A 23,580-nucleotide genomic window follows, 5' to 3' on the forward strand; every position below is an offset into this window, starting at 1 on the left:
ACCAGTCCTATTTATGATATAATTTAAAAATATTATACCGTTTTTTTTTTTTTAAATCAAAAAATAAGTTTTTTAAAATCAATTAATATATTTGAGTTTAACCATAATATTTGTTGTAATATTTGTTCTGTCTTTTCTGGTGGATTAAATTGAAATTGCAACCAACGTTCTATGTCTTGTTTTAAAAATAGCGATATTTTGGAGATTATTTCATTTTAAAATAACCGAAAGTGAGAGGTCGTAATCTGAATAAAAGGGAAAAGGCCAGTTCCACATTATTAACACCAAACTACAGCCCCGCTCTTTGACAGCTCAAAATGTCACTTTCTCCCGGGCCGCTTCTAGTGGTTGCCTGAGAGAGAGGCGCGGTTTGGAGAGGGGTGTAGCTCGCCAACCGACGCGCTATAGTGCCCAATGCCCAGTGCCTAGAGTAGGTTTCTGGATACATTTTTGGATCGTTTTTCCTAATTTTTTGAAAGAGCGCAGGGAACAATAATATATTGTGAGTGTGAGAGAGAGAGAGAGAGAGAGAGAGAGAAAGACATTTGAAATGTCTTTATTATTTTGGAACATTTGTGAGTGTAATGTTTACTGTTCATTTTGTATTGTTTATTTCACTTTTGTTTATTATCTACTTCACTTGCTTTGGCAATGTAAACATGTTTCCCATGCCAATAAAGACCCTTAAATTTAAATTGAATTGAGAGAGATATAATAGTATTTTGAGCGCCCTGTCACCCTTGCCTTGCGCTGCTGTCGAAAAAGACAACGGTAACAACACAAACCCGCACCCACGGCTCCGTGACGCAAGCAAACGACAACAGTCAGCCAGTCACACATTCCCAAATGTTTCATGCAAATTACCACAACAAATAAACTTACTTTCCCAGCTCTTCGTATAGCTGAAAATCGTCCGTGAATCGTGTACAGGTTGTCGCAGCCATGTCTCCGTATCTCGTGCTTGTCTCACGGCTGCTACTTCGCTTGATATGATCCTCCTGCGCGATATGTACTTTCTCTCAAAATCTTTCTGAGCTGCCGGCGATTCAAAGATAGCCTTGTACTGCAGCGGATAGGTTTCGGTTTGATAAGGAAGGCAGGCGAGCGACCAAGGTGGCTTGCTTGACCTCGTCTATCCCACAATCTATCTACTTACTGTACTCTATCGTTCCTCACCCAGTGCGCTCGACTGCAAATGGTGAAGAGCTCCAAAGACCTGTGGCGAAACCTGCTCAGCGCTGCCCTCATTTGGGTGCTGCGCGTAACTACCCGTGTGTACTGTACTTCCAAATACGGGCAAACGTAATAGGCTATTTGTGTTTGGTGGAAAGGGGTATGATGTAAATTTAAATTATTTCAATTACAGGTATAAAATGCAATGGCAATGCATTACAAACAATAGCCTACATTGAAATCAATCTGTATGTATTGTAATTGTCTATAGGCCTAATTATAGGCCTATGTAATGTTAGAATAGGCCTACAGTCATGCAAGTATATTAAACAAATAATAATATAGAACATGTTAAAGATACATGATTGTGGTATGGACCCAATGCATCCAGTTGCACTAAATCATATTGAGCTGTCAAATAACTTCATTTACACATGCTACAGGATGTGGTCTAACTTGCCATAATTCTAGAACAGCTTCATTCTGCTGTGACATTACTAACCAAAGTGAGTTTAACCAGAGAGTATAGAAAACCTACTACTCTACTAGCATTGGCAACTTGCATGAGCCACATGAATACATTCCAGACACTTTGACCTTCTCTCACATCCCTGTGGTTTTATTTCAGAACTCAGGGAAAAAACACAATTAGCTAAAGATGTTATTGTTTGATGTTTAGCTCAAATGACCAGTCAAAGCCTGTGTTTAGACCGTATGAGTCTGTAACTAACTTGAAAGAGCTGTGTTCAGTCTCTGTTGTGTTTCGGGGGTTAGGTCTGTGTTCAGTCTCTGTTGTGTTTCGGGGGTTAGGTCTGTGTTCAGTCTCTGTTGTGTTTCGGGGGTTAGGTCTGTGTTCAGTCTCTGTTGTGTTTCGGGGGTTAGGTCTGTGTTCAGTCTCTGTTGTGTTTCGGGGGTTAGGTCTGTGTTCAGTCTCTGTTGTGTTTCGGGGGTTAGGTCTGTGTTCAGTCTCTGTTGTGTTTCGGGGGTTAGGTCTGTGTTCAGTCTCTGTTGTGTTTCGGAGGTTTGACATTTTTCAGCTAGATGATGGGGAAACAAATGTCAGTTCAGAGTGAGTGCTCACCCCCACATAACAGCTTATACTTTAGACTCATGTATAGTTTGATGTTAGATAATGATTTTATGTTAAATAATGTCAGTATGAAAATCTGTTTTATTCAAATCAGAACAGTTCAAATTGGATACAGAGACTACCCATGTATTGATTCAATATTTAAAAATCAATATGTATTTTGAAAAATCTAAATAGTAAAAACCATTTACATGGTAGAATCATAGTTTGAGATGATCATTTAAAGTAATGTAAATGGAAAGGTCATTGAAATAACAAACAAAAGCTATTGAGAGAAAATCATACACACAGAACAGACCTCTGGTACTATCTTGGCTCCTCTCTCAGACATGACATCATCGGACTATAAACACAGACGGTGTGCTATCACTGTGATAGTCTTTAACTGATCGCAGTGTTTATGAACTTGGTAGCCTGGAGGTTAGCGTTGGGCCAGTAATCAGAAGGTCGCTGGTTCAAATCCCCAAGCCGACTAGGTGAAACATCTGCTGATGTGCCCTGAGCAAGGCACTTAACCCTAGTTGCTCCTGTTAGTCGCTCTAGATAAGAGCGTCTGCTAAATGACTGTGTAAATGCCTTTGTCCTCTTACGTCCTATTCACCCCAACGGGTCTGATGTAGAAATCTATGTTGTGAGTTTACACTGTAGAGATGACAGAGACATGCCACGTCTCTGAACAGACCTTTATCACTGTATGAATCCCGATAGAAAACAGTTTACTGATTACATAAACCCAGCATGACAGCTGAGTCACAACCTAACGACATCACTCTGATTCTCTGGGTATAGATGAGCAGTTGAAATCCCTACTATCTTAGTGTTTCTACATTAAAAACTAAACACATTTTATAGTCATCAATCACCTTCATTAACAAATTATTAATCGTAAACCAAAACACTAAGCTCTCTGGAATGGGTCTACTACCCTTCCCCACAACCATCTTCTTCCAAAACACACACACATACGTTGTTTTACTATCCTTGTGGGGACCAAACAATTGATTCCCATTGAAAATCCTATGTCTTACTATCCTTGTGAGGACTTCTGGTCCCCACACACCTCACTGGGATGACATCACTGTCAGAGACACCTCTGATTGGCAGATCTGTATATCGGTGTGGTTGGCATCACTAGCCTGTCCAATAGAGAAATATGGGTACATTCTCTCAGTAAACTTTTCATTCAAAGTATAGATGTGTGTCATGTCTTTGGTATTGAAACCTCTCCCCTGTCATAGTCCAGCTGTACTCTGATCCTCTGGGGTCTCCTCTTCAGAGTGAGGGTCTCATGTCTTGCCCAATACTGACCACTACTCTGGTTTATAGCCCAGTATCCATACTCTGGGGTTGCAGATGCTTCCCCCTTTCTGTTGATTGACTCCTTGGCCACGCCTATATACCAGTAAGGGTAGTCCCCCACCTCCACCTCCCAGCTGTGTTTTCCTGAGCTGAACCCCTCAGAGCCCAGAACTATGGTGCAAATGGTGTTCCTCTCTGGGTTGTCAGGGAGCTGTTGCCTTTTGCCTAAATGCTTCACACTGGTCAGATCATCAGACAGAGAGAGCCAGCGGGCAGCAGTGTTGGGGTCCAGAATCACAGGAGTGTATTTGACAATCCCCTGTACCTTCTCCCAGACTCTGAACTGCAGGTTGCCCAAGTGTTTGAACACATCTATCAGCGCTCCTGAGACCAGCTGTGGATCCGGCAGTGTGTACTGGGCTCTGGAACTTCTCTGGATGTGTTTGTAGCTCTTGAGAAATGGCACGTCTCTTTTCTGGAGTTCTTGTTTTAAAGCAGTGATGCTTTTTGTGAGAGAAGAGATCTGGTCCTGAATGTTCTTCATCTCTCTGGCGATCATCTTCCCCTTCTCCTCCTCTTCCTCCCTCAGTGCAGCCAGTCTGGCCTCCTCTTCCTCCCTCAGTGCAGCCAGCCTGGCCTCCTCTTCCTCTTTCAGGAACCAGTAAAGCTTCTCAAACTCCCCTCTGATCCGTCTTCTCAAACTCCGCTCTGATCCGTCTTCTCAAACTCCCCTTCTTGGAGTATTGCACCATTTCATTGTACGTCTTTTCAATGTTTTTTTGCATTAGTCCCGCCTGTCCTGTAATTACTCTAAATCTGATTCTAACCAGTCTTTCAGGTTTCATTGCCTGCTTTACAGGCTCTAGCTCTCTGCCTTCCTCTGAAACAGCATATGGTCGTATATGGTCATTACATTTTATGGTTACACAGACATGCTGTGATAAATGATTAACTAAGAAATACAACTGTGAAACATCAGTTTGAGGACACTTCTAATCTTGATCTTTCGACAAACCTGCAAAACAGTCTTAGCTTGGGAATCCAAAGCTGAATAGCGTACTGTTTCACTATTGTTTCTCTTCACTGATTCAGTTATATTCAGTGCGGATTCCATACTAAAAGACTCTTACAAGCGTTGACCATTAAACCATATGAGTCTCTAACTTGAAAGAACATCTGTCCCTGTGTCTGTTGTGCTTCCTGATAAATGGGAAAAACAAATGACAGTTCACTGAGTGAGTCTTCACTCCCACATATAGCTGTCTGTAATATACGTTAATAACCCTTCAGTTAGGACCTAATTCCACATAATTGCCTCCAATTAGCCTCGTTAGTCAGCTCAATGACTCATTGTGGAGTTGCTGCTTCTCTCTCTTTCACTGTTTCCAAATCGCACCCTATTCCCTAAGTAGTGCACTATTTTTGACAAGGGCCCATAAGACTCTGGTCGATTGTAGTGCACTATGACGGGATAAGGGTGTTATTTTGGACGTACCATTTCTTTCCCTTGTCTCCAAACCAGTAGATGACTACTGTACCATCATGGCCCCTGGGGGGTCGGCACAGACAGTTGACATGAACACAAGAGCCAATGACATCATTATCATTGCTCTCATTAGGTCATTCTTCAGCTAGATATTACAAATGTTGTGAAGCTAAATCTGTCTGTCTTGCTTCACTGTGGACGTTTGGGTTTGTACGTCAGAGACAATTAATTAGCTGAACGTTCACTTGTTCTGATATCCCTTTGCTACCCCACTCCACCTGACAATGATTGAATCAAGCACTTTTAAAACCTTGTGTAGGACAATTGCCTATCACAGGAAAACAAAGTAAAGTTATGTAACCCTTTCCTGCAGTCAATGACCAAAAGCGCCTTCTTTGGCCTCATGGGTGGAATGTTATTAATATTTTTCATAATGAATAAAGATTATTTATTTTTTAAACAGACGCAAATCTGGTGTTTCTATGTCAACCAGTTTTGTTATATTTCAGTCTTCTACGATGTATACGAAACAAAAATATAAATGCAACATGCAACAATTACAAAGATTTTATTGAATTACAGTTCATATAAGGAAATCAGTCAATTGAAATCAATTCATAAGGCCCTGATCTATGGATTTCACATGACTGGGAATACAGATACAGTGCATTCAGAAAGTATTCAGACCCCTTGACTTTTTCCATATTTTGATACATTACAGCCTTATTCTAAAATGTATTAAATTGTTGTTTTTTCCCTCATCAATCTACACACAATACCCCATAATGACCAAGCAAAAACAGTTTTTTTTAGAAATGTTTGCAAATGTATATATGAAACAAACCCTGAAATATCACATTTACATAAATATTCAGACCCTTTACTCAGTACTTTCTTGAAGCACCTTTGGCAGTGATTACAGCCTCAAGTCTTCTTGGGTATGACGCTACAAGCTTGGCACACCTGTATTTGGGGAGTTTCTCCCATTTTGTTCTGCAAGTTCTGTCAGGTTGGATGGGAAGCTTCGCTGCACAGCTATTTTCAGGTCTCTCCAGAGATGTTCAATCGGGTTCAAGTCCGAGCTCTGGCTGGGCCACTCAAGGACATTCAGAGACTAGTCCCGAAGCCACTCCTGCGTTGTCCTGTTAGAATGTGAACCTTCACCCCAGTCTGAGGTCCTGAGCTCTCTGGAGCAGGTTCTCATCAGGCATTTCTGTTTTTTTATTTGTAAAAATGTACAAAAAGTTATAAAAACCTGTTTTCGCTTTGTCATTATGGGGTATTGTGTGTAGATTGATGAGGAAATGTTTTCATTTAATCCATTTTAGAATAAGGCTGTTAACGTAACAAAATGTGGAAAAAGTCAAGGGGTCTGAATACTTTCCGAATGCACGGTATGCATCTGTTGGTCACATATAACTTTAAAAAAGGTAGAGGCGTGGGTCAGAAAACCAGTCAGTATCTGGTGTGACCACCATTTGCCTCATGCAGCGCGACACATCTCCTTCGCATAGAGTTGATCAGGCTGTTGATTGTGGCCTGTGGAATGTTGTCCCACTTCTCTTCAATGGCTGTGTGAAGTTGCTGGATATTGAAGGGAACTGGAACACTCTGTTATACACGTCGATCCAGAGCATCCCAAACATGCTCAATGGGTGACATGTCTGGTGAGTATGCAGGCCATGGAAGATCTGGGACATTTTCAGCTTCCAGGAATTGTGTACAGATCTTTGCGACATGGGGCCGTGCATTATCATGCTGAAACATGAGGTGATGGAGGCGGATGAATGGCATGACAATGGGTCTCAGGATCACGTCACGGTATCTCTGTGCATTCAAATTGCCATTGATAAAATGCAATTGTGTTCATTGTCCGTAGCTTATACCTGCCCATACCATAACACAACCGCCACCATGGGGCACTCTGTTCACAACGTTGACTTCAGCAAACCACTCACCCACACAACGCCATACACATGGCCTGCGTTTGTGAGGCCAGTTGGACGTACTGCCAAATTCTCTAAAACGACGTTGGAGGTGGCTTATGGTAGAGAATTTAACATTCAATTATCTGGCAACAGCTCAGGTGGACATTCCTGCAGTCAGCATGCCAATTGCACGCCCCCTCAAAACTTGAGACATCTGTGGCATTGTGTTGTGTGACAAAACTGCAAATTTTAAAGTGGCCTTTTATTGTCCCCAGCAAAAGGTGCACCTGTGTAATGATCATGCTGTTTAATCAGCTTCTTGATATGCCACACCTGTCAGGTGGATGGATTATCTTGGCAAAGGAAAAATACTCACTAACAGGGATCTGAACAAATGTGTGCACAAAATTTGATTTGAGAGAAATAAGCTTTTTGTACATATGGACAATTTCTGGGATCTTTTATTTCAGCTCATGAAACATGGGACCAACACGTTACATGTTGCATTTATATCTTTGTTCAGTATATATAAAGTGTAATACTGGAATGCAAACTCAAAATGTAATACATTTCAACTCTATATCTGACATGGTACAGGTGGCCATAACCATGTGCCCATTACCATGTGTGTGAGGTGTATACTTTTGTTTCAAAATAGATTTGTTTAAGACCACCAAAAAACACTCTGTGTGACCCTGATTTAGCCCTCTGCAGTAAAAGTTTAAGTAAATTGAATTACATTTTATATGATTCTCTACATAAAAGTCATGTTTATTTCAGCTATTTGTCAGTACAGTAGAGGGCTGTGCACACGTTCACACACACACACACACACACACACATTAATTAACATATCAAGTACACTCTTCTGTCTTTATCCAGATGACAAAGAGACCTTGACAGTCAGCTACACTACTAACAGTCAGAGATAATAACATTAGTCAACAGTTTATACACTCCAAACACACACACACACACACACACACACACACACACACACACACACACACACACACACACACACACAGCTTTAACGTAAACATGTCAAAAGTTATTAATACAACAGTCAAACAAATAAGACATCACCATTTGCTGATGGCCTCAAGTACAACAACCAGTTGCATACTGTGAGTCAAATAAGGTTATGATCATTCAGATTTGTTCGGGAGAGGGTGGTCGAGGTGATAAAACTCCTGCCCATACTGCTGACCATCCAGGGCTAGAAAGCACCAGGGTCATGTTCATTAGGCACCAAACAGAAGAAAAGCTGATTGAAACATGGAGGGATTAACTGGACTTGTCCAATAAAAAACCCATGCTTGCGTTTCCAGTTCAAAACATTTTACACCTAATGAACCAGCAGTCGTATAGAGTTGACATGGAGGTGGTACAGGAAGTCAGCGTAGCTCGCTCCCCCGTTGGGACTCTTATCTTCTACCAGAAGGCGCTGTAGAGCCTCCTCACAGCTGTCCCCCTGCTTCACCACACGCAGCTGGGGAGAGGGGGGGGGGGGGGGGGGGAGAGACACACACACACGCAGTCAGTCAAACCTAAGATATTAGTCAGAGGTTATTTCGTGATAACTATTTAACTTCCTCTCTCCCATTTTCATGCCAACCCCAAAAAGGACGTTTTCCAGAGCCTCACCTTGCGGGTATAGGGTGTCTGTGAGTTCAGGGTGTCGATGAGTGACCTCACACTGACAGACAGAGGGTTGTCCAGCACAGGCAGCTTCGTCTGCACAGACACACACAAATATACATACTGTAAATACTGTAGATATCGAATTTAATCAGCAGTGGTCCTTTCACCTCTTTCACTAAGCATTTACGATGTATTCCACTTCCACGCCCTCATCCTTCACGTTCCCTCACTGACTTCCCTCTCACCCCTCTCCTCTCCTTCCCCCCTCTCTCACCTCTCCAGAGGGTAGTGTGGACAGACAGGTGATGTTGAAGAGTTGGACCAGGGAGGTGTTGGAGATGTTGTGGCCCACCCAGAGTAGCAGGACCAGGGGTCCGTGGACCAGGTGGAGACCTCCAGGGTCCAGGCTAGCAGCAGTGCAGCGAACAGCCTCCCCTAGGCTGAGAGGACAGGGAGGGCTGGAGGTATCGTCACCTACTGGCTGGAGGTGGAAGAGACATAATGGAGTCAGTGTGAGAGAGGGAGGGAGAGTGCTGTGACACAGAGAAACAGAGAAACAGAGGGACAGAGGGACAGAGGGACAGAGGAACAGAGGGACAGAGGGACAGAGGAACAGAGGGACAGAGGGACAGAGGGACAGAGGCACAGAGGAACAGAGGCACAGAGGAACAGAGGGACAGAGGCACAGAGGGACAGAGGGACAGAGGGACAGAGGGACAGAGGAACAGATGACAGAGGGACAGAGGGACAGAGGGACAGAGGGACAGAGGGACAGAGGAACAGAGGAACAGAGGGACAGAGGGACAGAGGGACAGATGTGGCTATGTATTTCTATCTCAATTATTCCATGTGATGTCGCCAATACCATCACTACCATAACCATCACACCCACCACCACCATCAACACCACCCCCCCCAACACCATCACCACCACCACCATCACCCCTTACTAGTGGTAGCAACAGAGGGTAGAAGTGTCCTGCTGTGGTCTTGGTATCCATGGAGACCACTTGGCTGCGGAGCTGCAGGCGTTGGTGTACTGAGCTGCGGAGGCCGGGTAGCAGAACTTCACTCTTCCTCAGGCTGTTGAGGTAGACTGGCAGGGCCTTCAGGTACTGGGGTAGGATCAGCTATAGTGAGATACACACAGAGATGCACACAGCTAACTCAGGCTGTTGAGGTAGACTTCAGGTACTGGGGAAGGACCAGCTAAGGACCCGCGACCCCATTTTGATAGCAAAAGGTTTTTGCGACCCCACTATGTAAAAAAAAAGGTGATGTAATGGTTTAAAGTGACTGAAATGCATCGGGAAGTTCAGAAGATCTTCTGTGTAGAAAGAAATCAGCATTGATGATGTTCTTATTCCCACAGTCTGATTTAGCACCTGGTCTTGTCCACTCTGATTTACATTTACATTTTAGTCATTTAGCAGACGCTCTTATCCAGAGCGACTTACAGTTAGTGAAACCCTTTTTTTAATCATTTGTTTTTATACTGGCCCCCCCTGGGAATCGAACCCACAACCCTGGCGTTGCAAACGCCATGCTCTATCAACTGAGCTACATCCCTGCCGGCCATTACCTCCCCTACCCTGGACGACGCTGGGCCAATTGTGCGCCGCCCATGAGTCTCCCGGTCGCGGCCGGCTGCGACAGAGCCTGGATTCGAACCAGGATCTCTAGTGGCACAGTTAGTACTGCGATGCAGTGCCTTAGACCACTGCGCCACTCAGGAGCTGATCTAATGAGGCTTGTGGGCTCAGTAATGGGAAACAGTACATGGCATACGTGTTCCAGAGAGTCTTATCTTTCAGTGATGGGGTCACAATATTTTGTGGCTTAAACCATACAAAAGAGCCACATTAGGAGAACAGAAACCGCTCTGTTTATTACAACCGCATCTAGCGGCTACAGGAGGTTACTGACGTAACCCCGGTTCTGTGAACAACACGCACATTTTTCTCTCACGACCCCGTTTTCAAATCAGGTGACCACACATGGGGCCGCGACCCCTAGTTTTGAAAACCCTGAGCTATAGTAGGATACACAAAGAGACAAGCACAGTCAACTCAGGCTGTTGAGGTAGACTGGCAGGGCCCCCAGGTACTGCGGAAGGACCACTAAAAGAGAAACATACAGAGAGAAAATCACCTAAGTTAAACCAGGCATAAAGGGCTATTTTTACTGCCTTGATGTTGTTTGAAGTTCTTCCTGCAAACTATTTTTAACCTTTACTAAATGGGAAACTCTTTTTACCCTTTACTAAATGGGAAACTCTTTTTACCCTTTACTAAATGGGAAACTCTTTTTACCCTTTACTAAATGGGAAACTCTTTTTACCCTTTACTAAATGGTAAACTCTTTTTACCCTTTACTAAATGAGAAATTAGAGGGGAAATACTGTATGTATGAGGAGCTTGAGGAAATATCCACAACAACCACATGAGCTCATGACAGGGAGAAAAGTGCTTTTGAAATCCATGATGTCCACTCACCTGTCCCGGGGACACAGAGGAGGAGCTGCAGTGTTTCCTATAGCAGGCCAGAGCCTCTGTTACCTCTGTCTGCAGTTCCTCTCTCAGCTCCTGTAGAGGACGCTCCAACACCGCACAGTACACTGAAGACGAGAGAGACAGAGACAGAGAGAGAGAGAGTGAGAGACCAAGAGACAGAGAGAGAGAGAGAGAGAGAGAGAGAGAGAGAGAGAGAGAGAGAGAGAGAGAGAGAGAGAGAGAGAGAGAGAGAGAGAGAGAGACTGAGAGACAGAGACAGAGAGACAGAGACCGAGAGAGACCGAGAGAGACCGAGAGAGACCGAGAGAGACCGAGAGAGACCGAGAGACAGAGAGACAGAGAGACAGAGAGAGAGAGACCGAGAGACCGAGAGACCGAGACCGAGAGAGAGACCGAGAGACCGAGACCAAGAGAGAGAGAGAGAGAGAGAGAGAGAGAGAGAGAGAGAGAGAGAGAGAGAGAGAGAGAGAGAGAGACTACCATCAGTGTTCAGGCACTGTAAAAAAAACACCAATAGTGTTGACACTTTTCCCTGAGTTTCTGTAAAGAGTCATCATTAATCTGGCTGCCAGGACTGGGTAGAAGGGTTCCTCTACTTTAACCCTATCCAATGGATACAATTCTTATCTATGCTTTCAAATCAGTAATTTCCTACAGTAAGTTTTCTAGACTGGAGGTTAGGGTTAGGGTTAAGGTTAGTCAGTGAATGGTCTCTTCTTGCAGTAGAAGGTTAGGGTTAAGGTTAAGGTTAGTCAGTGAGTGATCTTACTCTTCTTGCAGTAGAAGGTGAGCAGGGTCTGGGCCTGGCAGTTACAGAAGGTGTCCAGTAGGTGGCGTGAGCAGCACAGAGACAGACTGTGGACCCTGGTCCTCCTCTCTCCCTGCTGGCTGGTGTAGGACAGGACCGTCTTAGGAGAGAATTAAAGGGTAACAATATCGTTAACATGTTGTAAAGCTTCATACCATGTCTCATAACTTAAGACATAATACAACAGTGTTGACAAATACATTTACATGTTGCAGTATTCTGACCTTATGACTTGGCTTTCTAGACCATTTACATTCAGCAGTATTCTGACCTTATGACCTGGCTCTCTAGACCATTTACATGTTGCAGTATTCTGACCTTATGACCTGGCTCTCTAGACCATTTTAGATCAGCAACTGTCACAAAGTGCTTCTACTGCAAAACTCCACCCACCTGTACGACCACGCCCCTCTTCTCGTCCAGAGCTCTGCTGTGTGTTAACTCAACGGCCAGCGTTGTCCGCCAATCAAGGGTTGCCATGGTGACGTGGGCGGGGTTGGGCCCAGGGACGAACGAGCCATAACACCCTGACACACGCAGGTCTGGAGGGACAGAGATCAATAACTTTATCAGACAGAACACCTGTCTATCATCCCCATGTCTTGGTAGTGGGACTTGGGCAGACACAACGAGAGAATCACACAGGGCAGAGACTCAGGGGGAATGCTAATATGGTATAAATCTCAAGTAACTAATTCAATCAAATTGATCAAAACAGGATAATTCTTTATTCGGTTAAAAATCAACAAGGAGGCTATCTTAACAGATAAAAACATCTTCCTCTGTGCCACATACATTCCCCCCTCAGAGTCACCCTACTTCAATGAAGAGTTTCTCCATTCTAGAGGGGGAGATTAGTCACTTTCAGGCCCAAGGCAACGTGCTGGTCTGTGGAGACCTGAATGCTAGAACAGCAGAAGAACTAGACACTATTAACAGTCATGGGGACAAACACCTACCGGGAAGCAATAACCTTTCCCTCCCCACATACCCCCCCCAGAAACAACTATGACAAAGTGAAAAACAAAAATGGAGTACAGCTCCTGAAGCTCTGTCGAACACTGGGTCTGTACATAGTCAATGGTAGGCTAAGAGGGGACTCTTTTGGTAGGTACACCTATAGCTCATCCCTTGGCAGCAGTACTGTAGACTACTTCATCACCGACCTCAACCCAGAGTCTCTCAGAGCCTTCACAGTCAGCCCACTAACACCTCTCTCAGACCACAGTAAAATCACAGTGTATCTGAGAAGAGCAGAACCCAACCATGAAGCATCACGGCCCAATAAATTACATGGTACTAAACAGGCCTATAGATGGAGTGCAAACAGTACAGAAATCTACCATAAAGCAATTAGTAGCCAAAAAATACAATCTCTCCTGGACAACTTTTTAGCCTTAACATTCTCCTACAGCAATGAAGGTGTAAATTTGGCTGTTTGGGACATAAACTTTATATTTGACAAATTAGCCTCCTTGGCTAATCTAAAGAAACATAAGAGCAACCCCAAAATAATAGATAATGAAAAATTGTTTGATAATGTTTGCAAAAATCTAAGAAAGTAATTGAGAAATATATCTAATCAAAAACACAGAGACCCAGACAACAAAAATATACGCCTTCAATATGGGGAAACACTGAAGCAATACAAACACACCCTAAGAACAAAAAAATAACCGCACATTATAAATCAGCTGGATGTGATTGAGGAATCCATAGAATCAAACCACTTCTGGGAGAATTGGAATAAATTTAACAAACCTCATCATGAGGAATTGGCTATCCAAAATGGGGATATGTGGAGAAATCACTTTGCAAACCTCTACAGCAATATAACAAAGAGCCCAGAACAACAAGATATACAGGAAAAATTACAAATCTTTGAATCAGCAGTCAAAGACTATCAGAATCATGTGGATACCCCAATTACAGAACAATAATTATTGCAAAAACGTTGCACTCTCCAACCCAAAAAGGCCTATGGTGCTGATTGTATTTTAAATGAAATTATCAAATATACAGATCACAAACTCAAATTGGCTATCCTCAAACTCTTCAACATTATCCTAACTGCAGGAATTTCCCCCGGTATTTGGAACCAAGGATTGATCACACCAATTTATAAAAATGGAGACAAATTTGACCCAAATAATTAGAGGAATTTGCATTAACAGCAACTTGGGGAAAATTCTCTGCAGTATCATAAACAGCAGACTACATCATTTCCTTGATGAACACGACGTCCTAAGCAGAAGCCAGATTGGATTCTTTTTTTTATTATCGTACAACAGACCACATTTACACCCTCCACACTCTAATTGACAAACAAGTAAACCAAAACAATGGCAAAATCTACTCGTGTTTTGTAGACTTCAAGAAAGCATTTGATTCAATTTGGCACTAAGGTCTTTTTTACAAACTAATAGAAAGTGGTATTGGAGGGAAAACATATGATGTTATTAAATCAATGTACACTAAAAACAAATGTGTGGTTAAAATTGGAAACAAGCAAACATACTTCTTCTCTCAGGGATGTGGAGTGAAACAGGGCTGCCCAATAAGTCCAACACTATTTAACATCTACATTAATGAATTGGCAAAAAAATTAGAAGAATCGGCAGCACCTGGTTTCACCCTACACAACACTGAAATCAATTGTCTGCTGTACGCAGATGACCTGGTGCTACTGTCTCCCACTAAGGAGGGGTTACAGCAGCATCTAGATCATCTGCACAGGTTCTGTTAATCAAAAGAAATACGAATATAATGATATACCAAAAAAGGTCCGGAAATCAGGATGACAAATATACATTCTATTTGGACACAGTTCTATTAGAACACACCAAAAATTACACATATCTAGGACTAAATATTAGCAACACAGGTAGCTTTCACATGGCTGTGAGTGAGCTGAGAGACAAAGCAAGAAGAGCATTATATGCCATTAAAAGGAATATTAAAATCGAAATCCCAATTAGAATCTGGCTCAAAATGTTCCAATCGGTTATAGAACCAATTGCTCTATATGGCAGTGAAGTATGGGGTCCGCTCTCTAATAATGAATTTACCAAATGGGACAAACATCCAATCGAAATACTGCATGCAGAGCAGAATTGGGCCAATACCCCCTCCTTATTCAAATAGAAAAAAGAGCCATCAAATTTTACAACCATCTAAAAACAAGTGACCCTAAAACATTCCATCACACAGCTCTACTATGTCAAGAGATGAAACAAGAGAAGAGTCCTCTCAGCCAGCTGGTTCTGAGGCTCAGTTCACTAACCAAAACTAATCTCATAGAGCCTCAGGACAGCATTCAGAAAATCTGGCCCAACCAAATCATCACAAAGCAAAAAGAAAAATATATCACCTATTGGAAAGACACCACAAATAATCAAAGTAAACTTCAATGCTATTTGGCTCTAAACAGACAGTACATGGTGGCAGACTATCTGACTACTGTGACTGACAGAAAACTGAGGAAAACAATGACTAGGTACAGACTCAGTGAACACAGTCTGGCTATAGAGACCGGTCGTCATAGGCAAACCTGGCTGCCCAGAGAGGACAGGCTGTGCTCACTCTGCTCCAGGGGAGAGGTAGAGACAGAGCTGCATTTCCTATTACACTGTGACAAATACTCAGACCTACGAGAATCTTTCTTTCCCAAAATTATCATTCAGTACAAAGAATTTGAAACTATAAAAGAGCCAAAATGTGCAATTTTGACAGCCAAATATGTGTCCTCCTGCCACAACCTGAGGGACAGCCAGTGAAAAGTGTAATGTAATGTCAATAATATTTCCTGTTTTGTTTTGGCTTTCATACCATGTAATGTGTCTTCTCAGTCATGTTGAGATTGGTCGACTACTATTACTTTAATGTATTGTTATTCTCATTAATATTGTTGTAGTTGCTGTTAATGGTAATCCCATTTCCACTACTACTATTATTATTGCTGTTGGTCCCACCATTTGTTATATGTATACTTTGACAATGTAAGTAATTTAACTTGCCATGTCAATAAAGTATATTAGAAAGAAAGAAAGAAAGAAAGAAAGAAAGAAAGAAAGAAAGAAAGAAAGAAAGAAAGAAAGAGACAGACAGAGAGAGACAGAGACAGAGATAAAGACAGAGACAGAGAGAGACGGAGACAGAGGGAAGGAGAGGTCTGGTCTTACCTTTACTGACGTGTACACTGAGTGTGGCCCTAAAGCCCGTCTCTGTCTCTACAGTCCTCCTCAGGTCACTGCTGAAACGCTCCCTGTCCAACTCTCCCTGAAACATCAGTCAGAATAGTGAATTAGAATTGTGCACCCCAAACTAAGGGCGTTTTCACATATGACATTTGGTTCCTTTGTTCGGTTTCCTGGAGTGTTTGTGAGAATTTTACAAATATGTTTTGCTTTGCGAGATGCACATTCTACATGACGTTAGCAAGCTATCTTGTTTACAATGGGCAAAAGGTTCCACGCGACTCTCCCTGCTGCGTCACAATACCTGGTACTTTGGTCCTGGATCTTGGACCAGCTCCTCACGCAGGTCCAGGATTGGTTTCAGCCATGGTTCATTTGCGTTTCATACATGCGTTATAGCGCAGATCAGGGTACCAAACACTCTAGTATCTGGATCATACAGAGATACACTATATATACAAAAGTATGTGGACACCCTTTCAAATTAGTGGATTCGGCTATTTCAGCCACAACCGTTGCTGACAGGTGTATAAAATCGAGCACACAGCCATGCAATCTCCATAGACAAACATTGGCAGTAGAATGGCCTTACTGAAGAGCTCAGTGACTTTCAATGTGGCACCGCCATAGGATGCCACATTTCCAACAAGTCAGTTCGTCAAATTTCTGCTAGAGCTGCCCCGGTCAACTGTAAGTGCTGTTATTGTGAAGTGGAAACGTCTAGGAGCAACAATGGCTCGTCCGCGAAGTGGTAGGCCACACAAGCTCACAGAACGGAATCGGCGAGTGCTGAAGCGCGTAGTGAAAAAAAATGGTCTGTCCTCGGTTGCAACACTGACAACGGAGTTCCAAACCTCCTCTGGAAGCAACGTCAGCACAATAACTGTTCGTCGGGAGCTTCATGAAATGGGTTTCCATGGCCGAGCAGCCACACACAAGCCTAAGATCACCATGTGCAATGCCAAGCATCGGCTAGAGTGGTGTAAAGCTCTCCGACAGTGGACTTCACCATCTGGCAGTCCGACAGACGAATCTGGGTTTGGCGGATGCCAGGAGAACGCTACCTGCCCCAATGCATAGTGCCAACTGTAAAGTTTGGTGGAGGAGGAATAATGGTCTGGGGCTGTTTTTCATGGTTCGGGCTAGGCCCCTTAGTTCTAGTGAAGGGAAATCTTAACGCTACAGCATACAATGGCATTCTAGACGATGCTGTGCTTCCAACTTTGTGGCAACAGTTTGGGGAAGGCCCTTTCCTGTTTAAGCATGACACTGCCCCCGTGCACAAAGCGAGGTCCATACAGAAATGGTTTGTCGAGATCGGTGTGGAACGAATTGGAACGTGACTGCAAGACAGGCCTAATCGCACAACATCAGTGCCCGACCTCTCTAATGCTCTTGTGGCTGAATGGAAGCAAGTTCCCACAGCAATGTTCCAACATCTAGTGGAAAGCCTTCCCAGAAGAGTGGAGGCTGTTATAGTAGCAAAGGGGGGACCAACTCCATATGAATTCCCATGATTTTGGAATGAGATGTTCGACGAGCAGGTGTCCACATACTTTTGGTCATGTAGTGTATATGAAAGCGCCCTAAGGTCATTTCACAACATTCCACATTAGAAATTAATGGCAGCAGTGTTTAGATTACATTTTTTTTTACATGAACAGTGTTTATACTCAGCTTATGTCAAATTAGTGTGGTTCCTTTTTATTTCGCTGGTCAGACTCTATCTCAACCGGTGTTCAGCATTTAGCCACATGTAGCATTGCTACATTCCTAAATGTCTGGTCTGGTACCTGGAGACTGTGGTAGCAGTGCAGCTCTCCACCTGTCAGGTAAGGAACATGTCCCGGCCAAGCCCCGCCCACATTCTGCTGGGCGAACACAAACAGGTGCACACCACAGCCCTGACTGACACACTCCTTAGCCAATGAGACAGCATGGTCCGGGGGCTGAAACAGAGACTGGGATACAAAGCAGAGAGAGAGAGAGAAGATAGGGTTAAATTACTGAACGTGTGTGTGTGTGTGTGTGTGTGTGTGTTTGTGTGTGTGTTACCTTTGGTTTGTTGGAGCTGAAGAAACCAGAGGAGTTGTGTGTGTGTGTTCCCTCGGTGAAGGGAGCGGTGTGGAAGACCAGCAGCTTGCCAGGACAACCCACCTCCTGCACGGTGAGAAGAGAAGCCCTTGCGTTATATCTCTACTAGTGAGTTTCTCAGAACAATTCTATACTCTTCTTCAGAGATGGTGTGTGTGTTAGTGAGAGGTTCTTACCTTTAGAATGGCCAGTCCAGCCTTGACAGGCAGCTCCAAGAGAACTCCACTGGCCTCCTCAAACTCTGCACTGAACAGAGGGATACGCTGCAGAACACTACACAACCCAGAGAGGAAAGGTTGACTCAATTAAAGCAATCATTGTATGCATTAAGGGATGCTTTTATAATATTATAGCCAAGTTAATACTTTTCTGCAGGGTTAGAATTCTATGTTGACACTTTGTCTGGACTGATGTCAACATCTGGAATGCTTATTGGCAATCGCTGATTTGTTCTGAGTGTGCTTAGCTAGTATACGCAGTCAGCAGGCACACATACTTGACTGCCCTAGCTATGTTTCTGTGTTATACTGTACACTCTTAGAACAAAGGGTTCCAAAAGGGTTCTTCAGCTGTCCCCACAGGATAACCATTTTTGGTTCCAGGTTGAACCATTTTTGGTTCCAGGTTTAACCCTTTTGGGTTCCATGTAGAGCCCTTTGTGGAAATGGTTCTACATAGAACCAAAAAGGGTTCTATCTGGAACCAAAAAGAGTTCTACCTGGAACCAAAAAGGGTTATTCAAAGGGTTCTCCTATGGGGACAGCTGAAGAACCATTTTAGGTTCTAGATAGCACTTTTTTTTTTAAAGAGTGTCGAACCTACCTGTCGATACTGTCTATGCAGTCTTTGAGTGGCACCAGAAGCCCCTCCCTCACAGGAAGCTGCAGGTCCTCTGTCTCCGTGACAACCAGCATGTGTGGGCGGGACAGGGCAGGGCTGAGGTCATAGAGGTGGATCCGGCTGTCATAGGTCATCAACCCCACACGGACATCTGATTGGACCGCACCTTCCTCCCTTAAACAAACCAAGAGGGATCTCACTAAGTATGACATCATGTGTGTGTGTGTGTGTGTGTGTGTGTGTGTGTGTGTGTGTGTGTGTGTGTGTGTGTGTGTGTGTGTGTGTGTGTGTGTTTTACCGGTTTAGTGATGTGAGTAGAGAACGTAGCTGCTGACTGATGAGCTCCAGTTGTCCTCCTCTCAGAGCTGCAGCAGACACATCAACAGCCAGGAGCAACACAGCAGCAGGCACATCCTGTTGACTGTCCAGTATTTCATAGGAGCCCAGACTGAGCTCAGGTCTCTGCTCTCTGTCCACTCTGTTCCCCTCTACTCCCTGTGTGGGCTGGTAATGCTGCCACCCAACTGAGAGACAGAGGGCGAGAGAGAGAGAGAGAGAGAGAGAGAGAGAGAGAGAGAGAGAGAGAGAGAGAGAGAGAGAGGGGAGGGGAGGGGAGGGAGAGAGAGAGACAAGGGGGAGGGAGAGAAAGAGAGAGAGAGGGGGAAGGAGAGCGAGAGAGAGACGTGGGGAGAGAGAGAAAGAGAGACGGGGAGGGAGAGAGCGCGAGAGAGAGACGGGGGAGGGAGAGAGAGAGGGCGAGAGAGATGGGGGAGGGAGAGAGAGAGAGTAAAAGCATAACGATTAGGTGGGAGAGACAGAGAGTGAAGGCAGACAGAAACAGAGGGAACATGAGTTATGTAAAGGAGAATAAGAGAAGGGCAGGGAGAGAGAAAGAGATGGAGACAACAAGTGCTGTGTTCCAGTCTGAGAAGACAACAGAAGACATTGAGCAGGATAAATGTCTCTTACCTTCACAGAGTTTCCCACAGAATGGGCAGTAGAATCTCTGTCCACAGTCCTGCCATCCCATAGCTGAACACATGTAGGCCCCACACTCCCCACAGCCCTTTACAGTGTCTGCCTCCATACACACAGACAGGGGGCGCTGGAGAGCACAACACAACAAGGGAACAGGATTCACAAGCCAGACAGACTCTAGTGGTTCTCTATTCTCAATATAGTGATGGCTTAACTCTTATTTGTTTTATCAATAGGTCCCACCAGCCCTTTCTTTTATTTAATGTATTTTTCTTTTTAGTGAGACTAGCCTGGGCCAACTCTCTGATTCAGAGGGGTTGGGTTAACACTAGAACCGCCATAGGCCAACGGCCACTGACATTTGATTTTGTAAAAAAAAAATGTGCCCCCAAAAAAGCTATGTCCAGCTTCTTCCCTGATTTTTACAAAATGTTTGAATTTTACACTACTCATTTGTCAGAATGTTGAAATCACAAACAGAAAAGTATTTAGAGCCTTTTTTACCTATTCCTGATTTAACCCGCCAAGATAATGTGCTGTAGGAAGTTGGTACCCAGACAAGATAATGTGCTGTAGGAAGTTGGTACCCAGACAAGATAATGTGCTGTAGGAAGTTGGTACCCAGCCAAGATAATGTGCTGTAGGAAGTTGGTACCCAGCCAAGATAATGTGCTGTAGGACGTTGGTACCCAGCCAAGATAATGTGCTGTAGGACGTTGGTACCCAGCCAAGATAATGTGCTGTAGGAAGTTGGTACCCAGCCAAGATAATGTGCTGTAGGATGTTGGTACCCAGACAAGATAATGTGCTGTAGGACGTTGGTACCCAGACAAGATAATGTGCTGTAGGACGTTGGTACCCAGCCAAGATAATGTGCTGTAGGATGTTGGTACCCAGCCAAGATAATGTGCTGTAGGATGTTGGTACCCAGCCAAGATAATGTGCTGTAGGATGTTGGTACCCAGACAAGATAATGTGCTGTAGGATGTTGGTACCCAGACAAGATAATGTGCTGTAGGAAGTTGGTACCCAGCCAAGATAATGTGCTGTAGGATGTTGGTACCCAGACAAGATAATGTGCTGTAGGACGTTGGTACCCAGCCAAGATAATGTGCTGTAGGATGTTGGTACCCAGACAAGATAATGTGCTGTAGGATGTTGGTACCCAGCCAAGATAATGTGCTGTAGGATGTTGGTACCCAGCCAAGATAATGTGCTGTAGGATGTTGGTACCCAGCCAAGATAATGTGCTGTAGGATGTTGGTACCCAGCCAAGATAATGTGCTGTAGGAAGTTGGTACCCAGCCAAGATAATGTGCTGTAGGATGTTGGTACCCAGACAAGATAATGTGCTGTAGGACGTTGGTACCCAGCCAAGATAATGTGCTGTAGGATGTTGGTACCCAGACAAGATAATGTGCTGTAGGATGTTGGTACCCAGCCAAGATAATGTGCTGTAGGATGTTGGTACCCAGCCAAGATAATGTGCTGTAGGATGTTGGTACCCAGCCAAGATAATGTGCTGTAGGATGTTGGTACCCAGCCAAGACAATGTGCTGTAGGACGTTGGTACCCAGCCAAGACAATGTGCTGTAGGATGTTGGTACCCAGCCAAGATAATGTGCTGTAGGACGTTGGTACCCAGCCAAGATAATGTGCTGTAGGACGTTGGTACCCAGCCAAGATAATGTGCTGTAGGACGTTGGTACCCAGCCAGGCGCTAATGCGTCTCTCTCTCCTCACTGAATAAATGACAAATGGATGAATGGGCGATAATTGTGCACATTACTTCACAATTGAATATAAATGAGTCCTAACAATGACAAGGTGAATGAAGAGGTCGATTTCATTTAGAAAGACAATAGTGTAATGATGAGTTTGTGGTATGAATATTTATCAGCAGCAAATAATTTGACCCCGCGCCTTGGCGGTTGATCCCGTTCTCTTTACGTTTTACTTTGTAGAAATAAGCTGTTATGGGACAGTTTTACTTACTATAACTATTACTATATAACTCTATTACTAATCAAATGTACAGTTGAAGTCGGAAGTTTACATACACTTAGGTTGGAGTCATTAAAACCAGTTTTTCAACCACTCCACACATTTCTTGTTAACAAACTATAGTTTTGGCAAGTCGGTTAGGACATCTACTTTGTGCATGACACAAGTAATTTTTCCAACAATTGTTTACGGACAGATTATTTCACTTACAATTCACTGTATCACAATTCCAGTGGGTCAGAAGTTTACATACACTAAGTTGACTGTGCCTTTAAACAGCTTGGAAAATTCCAGAAAATGATGTCATTGCTTTAGAAGCTTCTGAAAGGCTAATTGACATCATTTGAGTCAATTGGAGGTGTACCTGTGGATGTATCTCCACGCAGCCGTCATACCGTTCAGGAAGGAGACACGATCTGTCTCCTAGAGATGAACGTACTTTGGTGCGAAAACTGCAAATCAATCCCAGAACAACAGCAAAGTACCTTGTGAAGATGCTGGAGGAAACAGGTACAAAGGTATCTATATCCACAGTAAAACGAGTCCTATATCGACATAACCTGAAAGGCCGCTCAGCACGGAAGAAGCCACTGTTCCAAAACCTCCATAAAAAAAACAGACTACGGTTTGCAACAGCACATGCGGACAAAGATTGTACTTTTTGGAGAAATGTTCTCTGGTCTGATGAAACAAAAATAGAACTGTTTGGCCATAATGACCATTGTTATGTTTGGAGGAAAAAGGGGGAGCTTGCAACCCTAAGAACACCATCCCAACCGTGAAGCACGGGGGTGGCAGCATCATGCTGTGGGGGTGCTTTGCTGCAGGAGGGACTGGTGCACTTCACAAAATAGATGGCATCATGAGGAAGGAAAATTATGGGGATATATTGGAGCAACATCTCAAGACATCAGTCAGGAAGTAAAGCTTGGTCGCAAATGGGCCTTCAAAATGGACAATGACCCCAAGCATACTTCCAAAGTTGTGGGAAAATGGCTTAAGGACAACAAAGTCAAGGTATTGGAGTGGCCATCACAAAGCCCTGACCTCAATCCTATAGAAAATGTGTGGGCAGAACTGAAAGAGCGTGTGCGAGCAAGGAGGCCTACAAAACCTGACTCAGTTACACCAGCTCTGTCAGGAGGAATGGGCCAAAATTCACCCAACTTATTGTGGGAAGCTTGTGGAAGGCTACCCGAAACGTTTGACCCAAGTTAAACAATTTAAAGGCAATGCTACCAAATACTAATTGAGTGTATGTAAACTTCTGACCCACTAGGAATGTGATGAAATAAATAAAAGCTGAAATAAATCATTCTCTGTACTATTATTCTGACATTTCACATTCTTAAAATAAAGTGGTGATCCTAACTGACCTAAGACAGGGCATTTTTACTAGGATTAAATGTCAGGAATTGTGAAAAACTGAGTTTAAATGTATTTGGCTAAGGTGTATGTAAACTTCTGACTTCAACTGTATTTTAAGCTACACAAAAACATGGTAAATGTTGCAGTAGGACTTTAGAA

At 43.7% G+C, this 23,580-nt stretch overlaps 1 protein-coding gene and 1 pseudogene across 2 annotated transcripts in view; both read right to left on the reverse strand.

Annotated features, from left to right (window-relative positions):
- Positions 1-3,324: 3,324 nt before the first annotated feature.
- LOC311114504 (nuclear factor 7, brain-like) lies at positions 3,325-5,169 on the reverse strand (annotated as a pseudogene). Its single transcript has 3 exons — positions 5,101-5,169; positions 4,693-4,762; positions 3,325-4,279 (listed from the first exon to the last, which is right to left on the reverse strand). The product of its transcript is annotated as a nuclear factor 7, brain-like (transcript).
- A 2,252-nt stretch (positions 5,170-7,421) lies between these two features.
- LOC311114505 (protein transport protein Sec24C-like) overlaps positions 7,422-23,580 on the reverse strand; it is a 21,808-nt gene continuing 5,649 nt past the window's right edge. Inside the window, 14 exon segments of the mRNA XM_084189747.1 lie at positions 7,422-8,468; positions 8,624-8,713; positions 8,895-9,101; positions 9,571-9,750; positions 11,116-11,237; positions 11,903-12,041; positions 12,335-12,483; positions 16,123-16,219; positions 17,931-18,098; positions 18,193-18,297; positions 18,408-18,504; positions 19,054-19,245; positions 19,370-19,595; positions 20,041-20,176. Of these exon segments, the coding sequence (XP_084045873.1) occupies positions 8,325-8,468; positions 8,624-8,713; positions 8,895-9,101; positions 9,571-9,750; positions 11,116-11,237; positions 11,903-12,041; positions 12,335-12,483; positions 16,123-16,219; positions 17,931-18,098; positions 18,193-18,297; positions 18,408-18,504; positions 19,054-19,245; positions 19,370-19,595; positions 20,041-20,176 (2,052 nt within the window). The 3' untranslated portion in view covers positions 7,422-8,324.

The sequence above is a fragment of the Coregonus lavaretus genome, assembly GCF_964263955.1.
Source record: "Coregonus lavaretus genome assembly, contig: HAP1_SCAFFOLD_1733, whole genome shotgun sequence".
Taxonomy (NCBI): Eukaryota; Metazoa; Chordata; class Actinopteri; order Salmoniformes; family Salmonidae; genus Coregonus; species Coregonus lavaretus.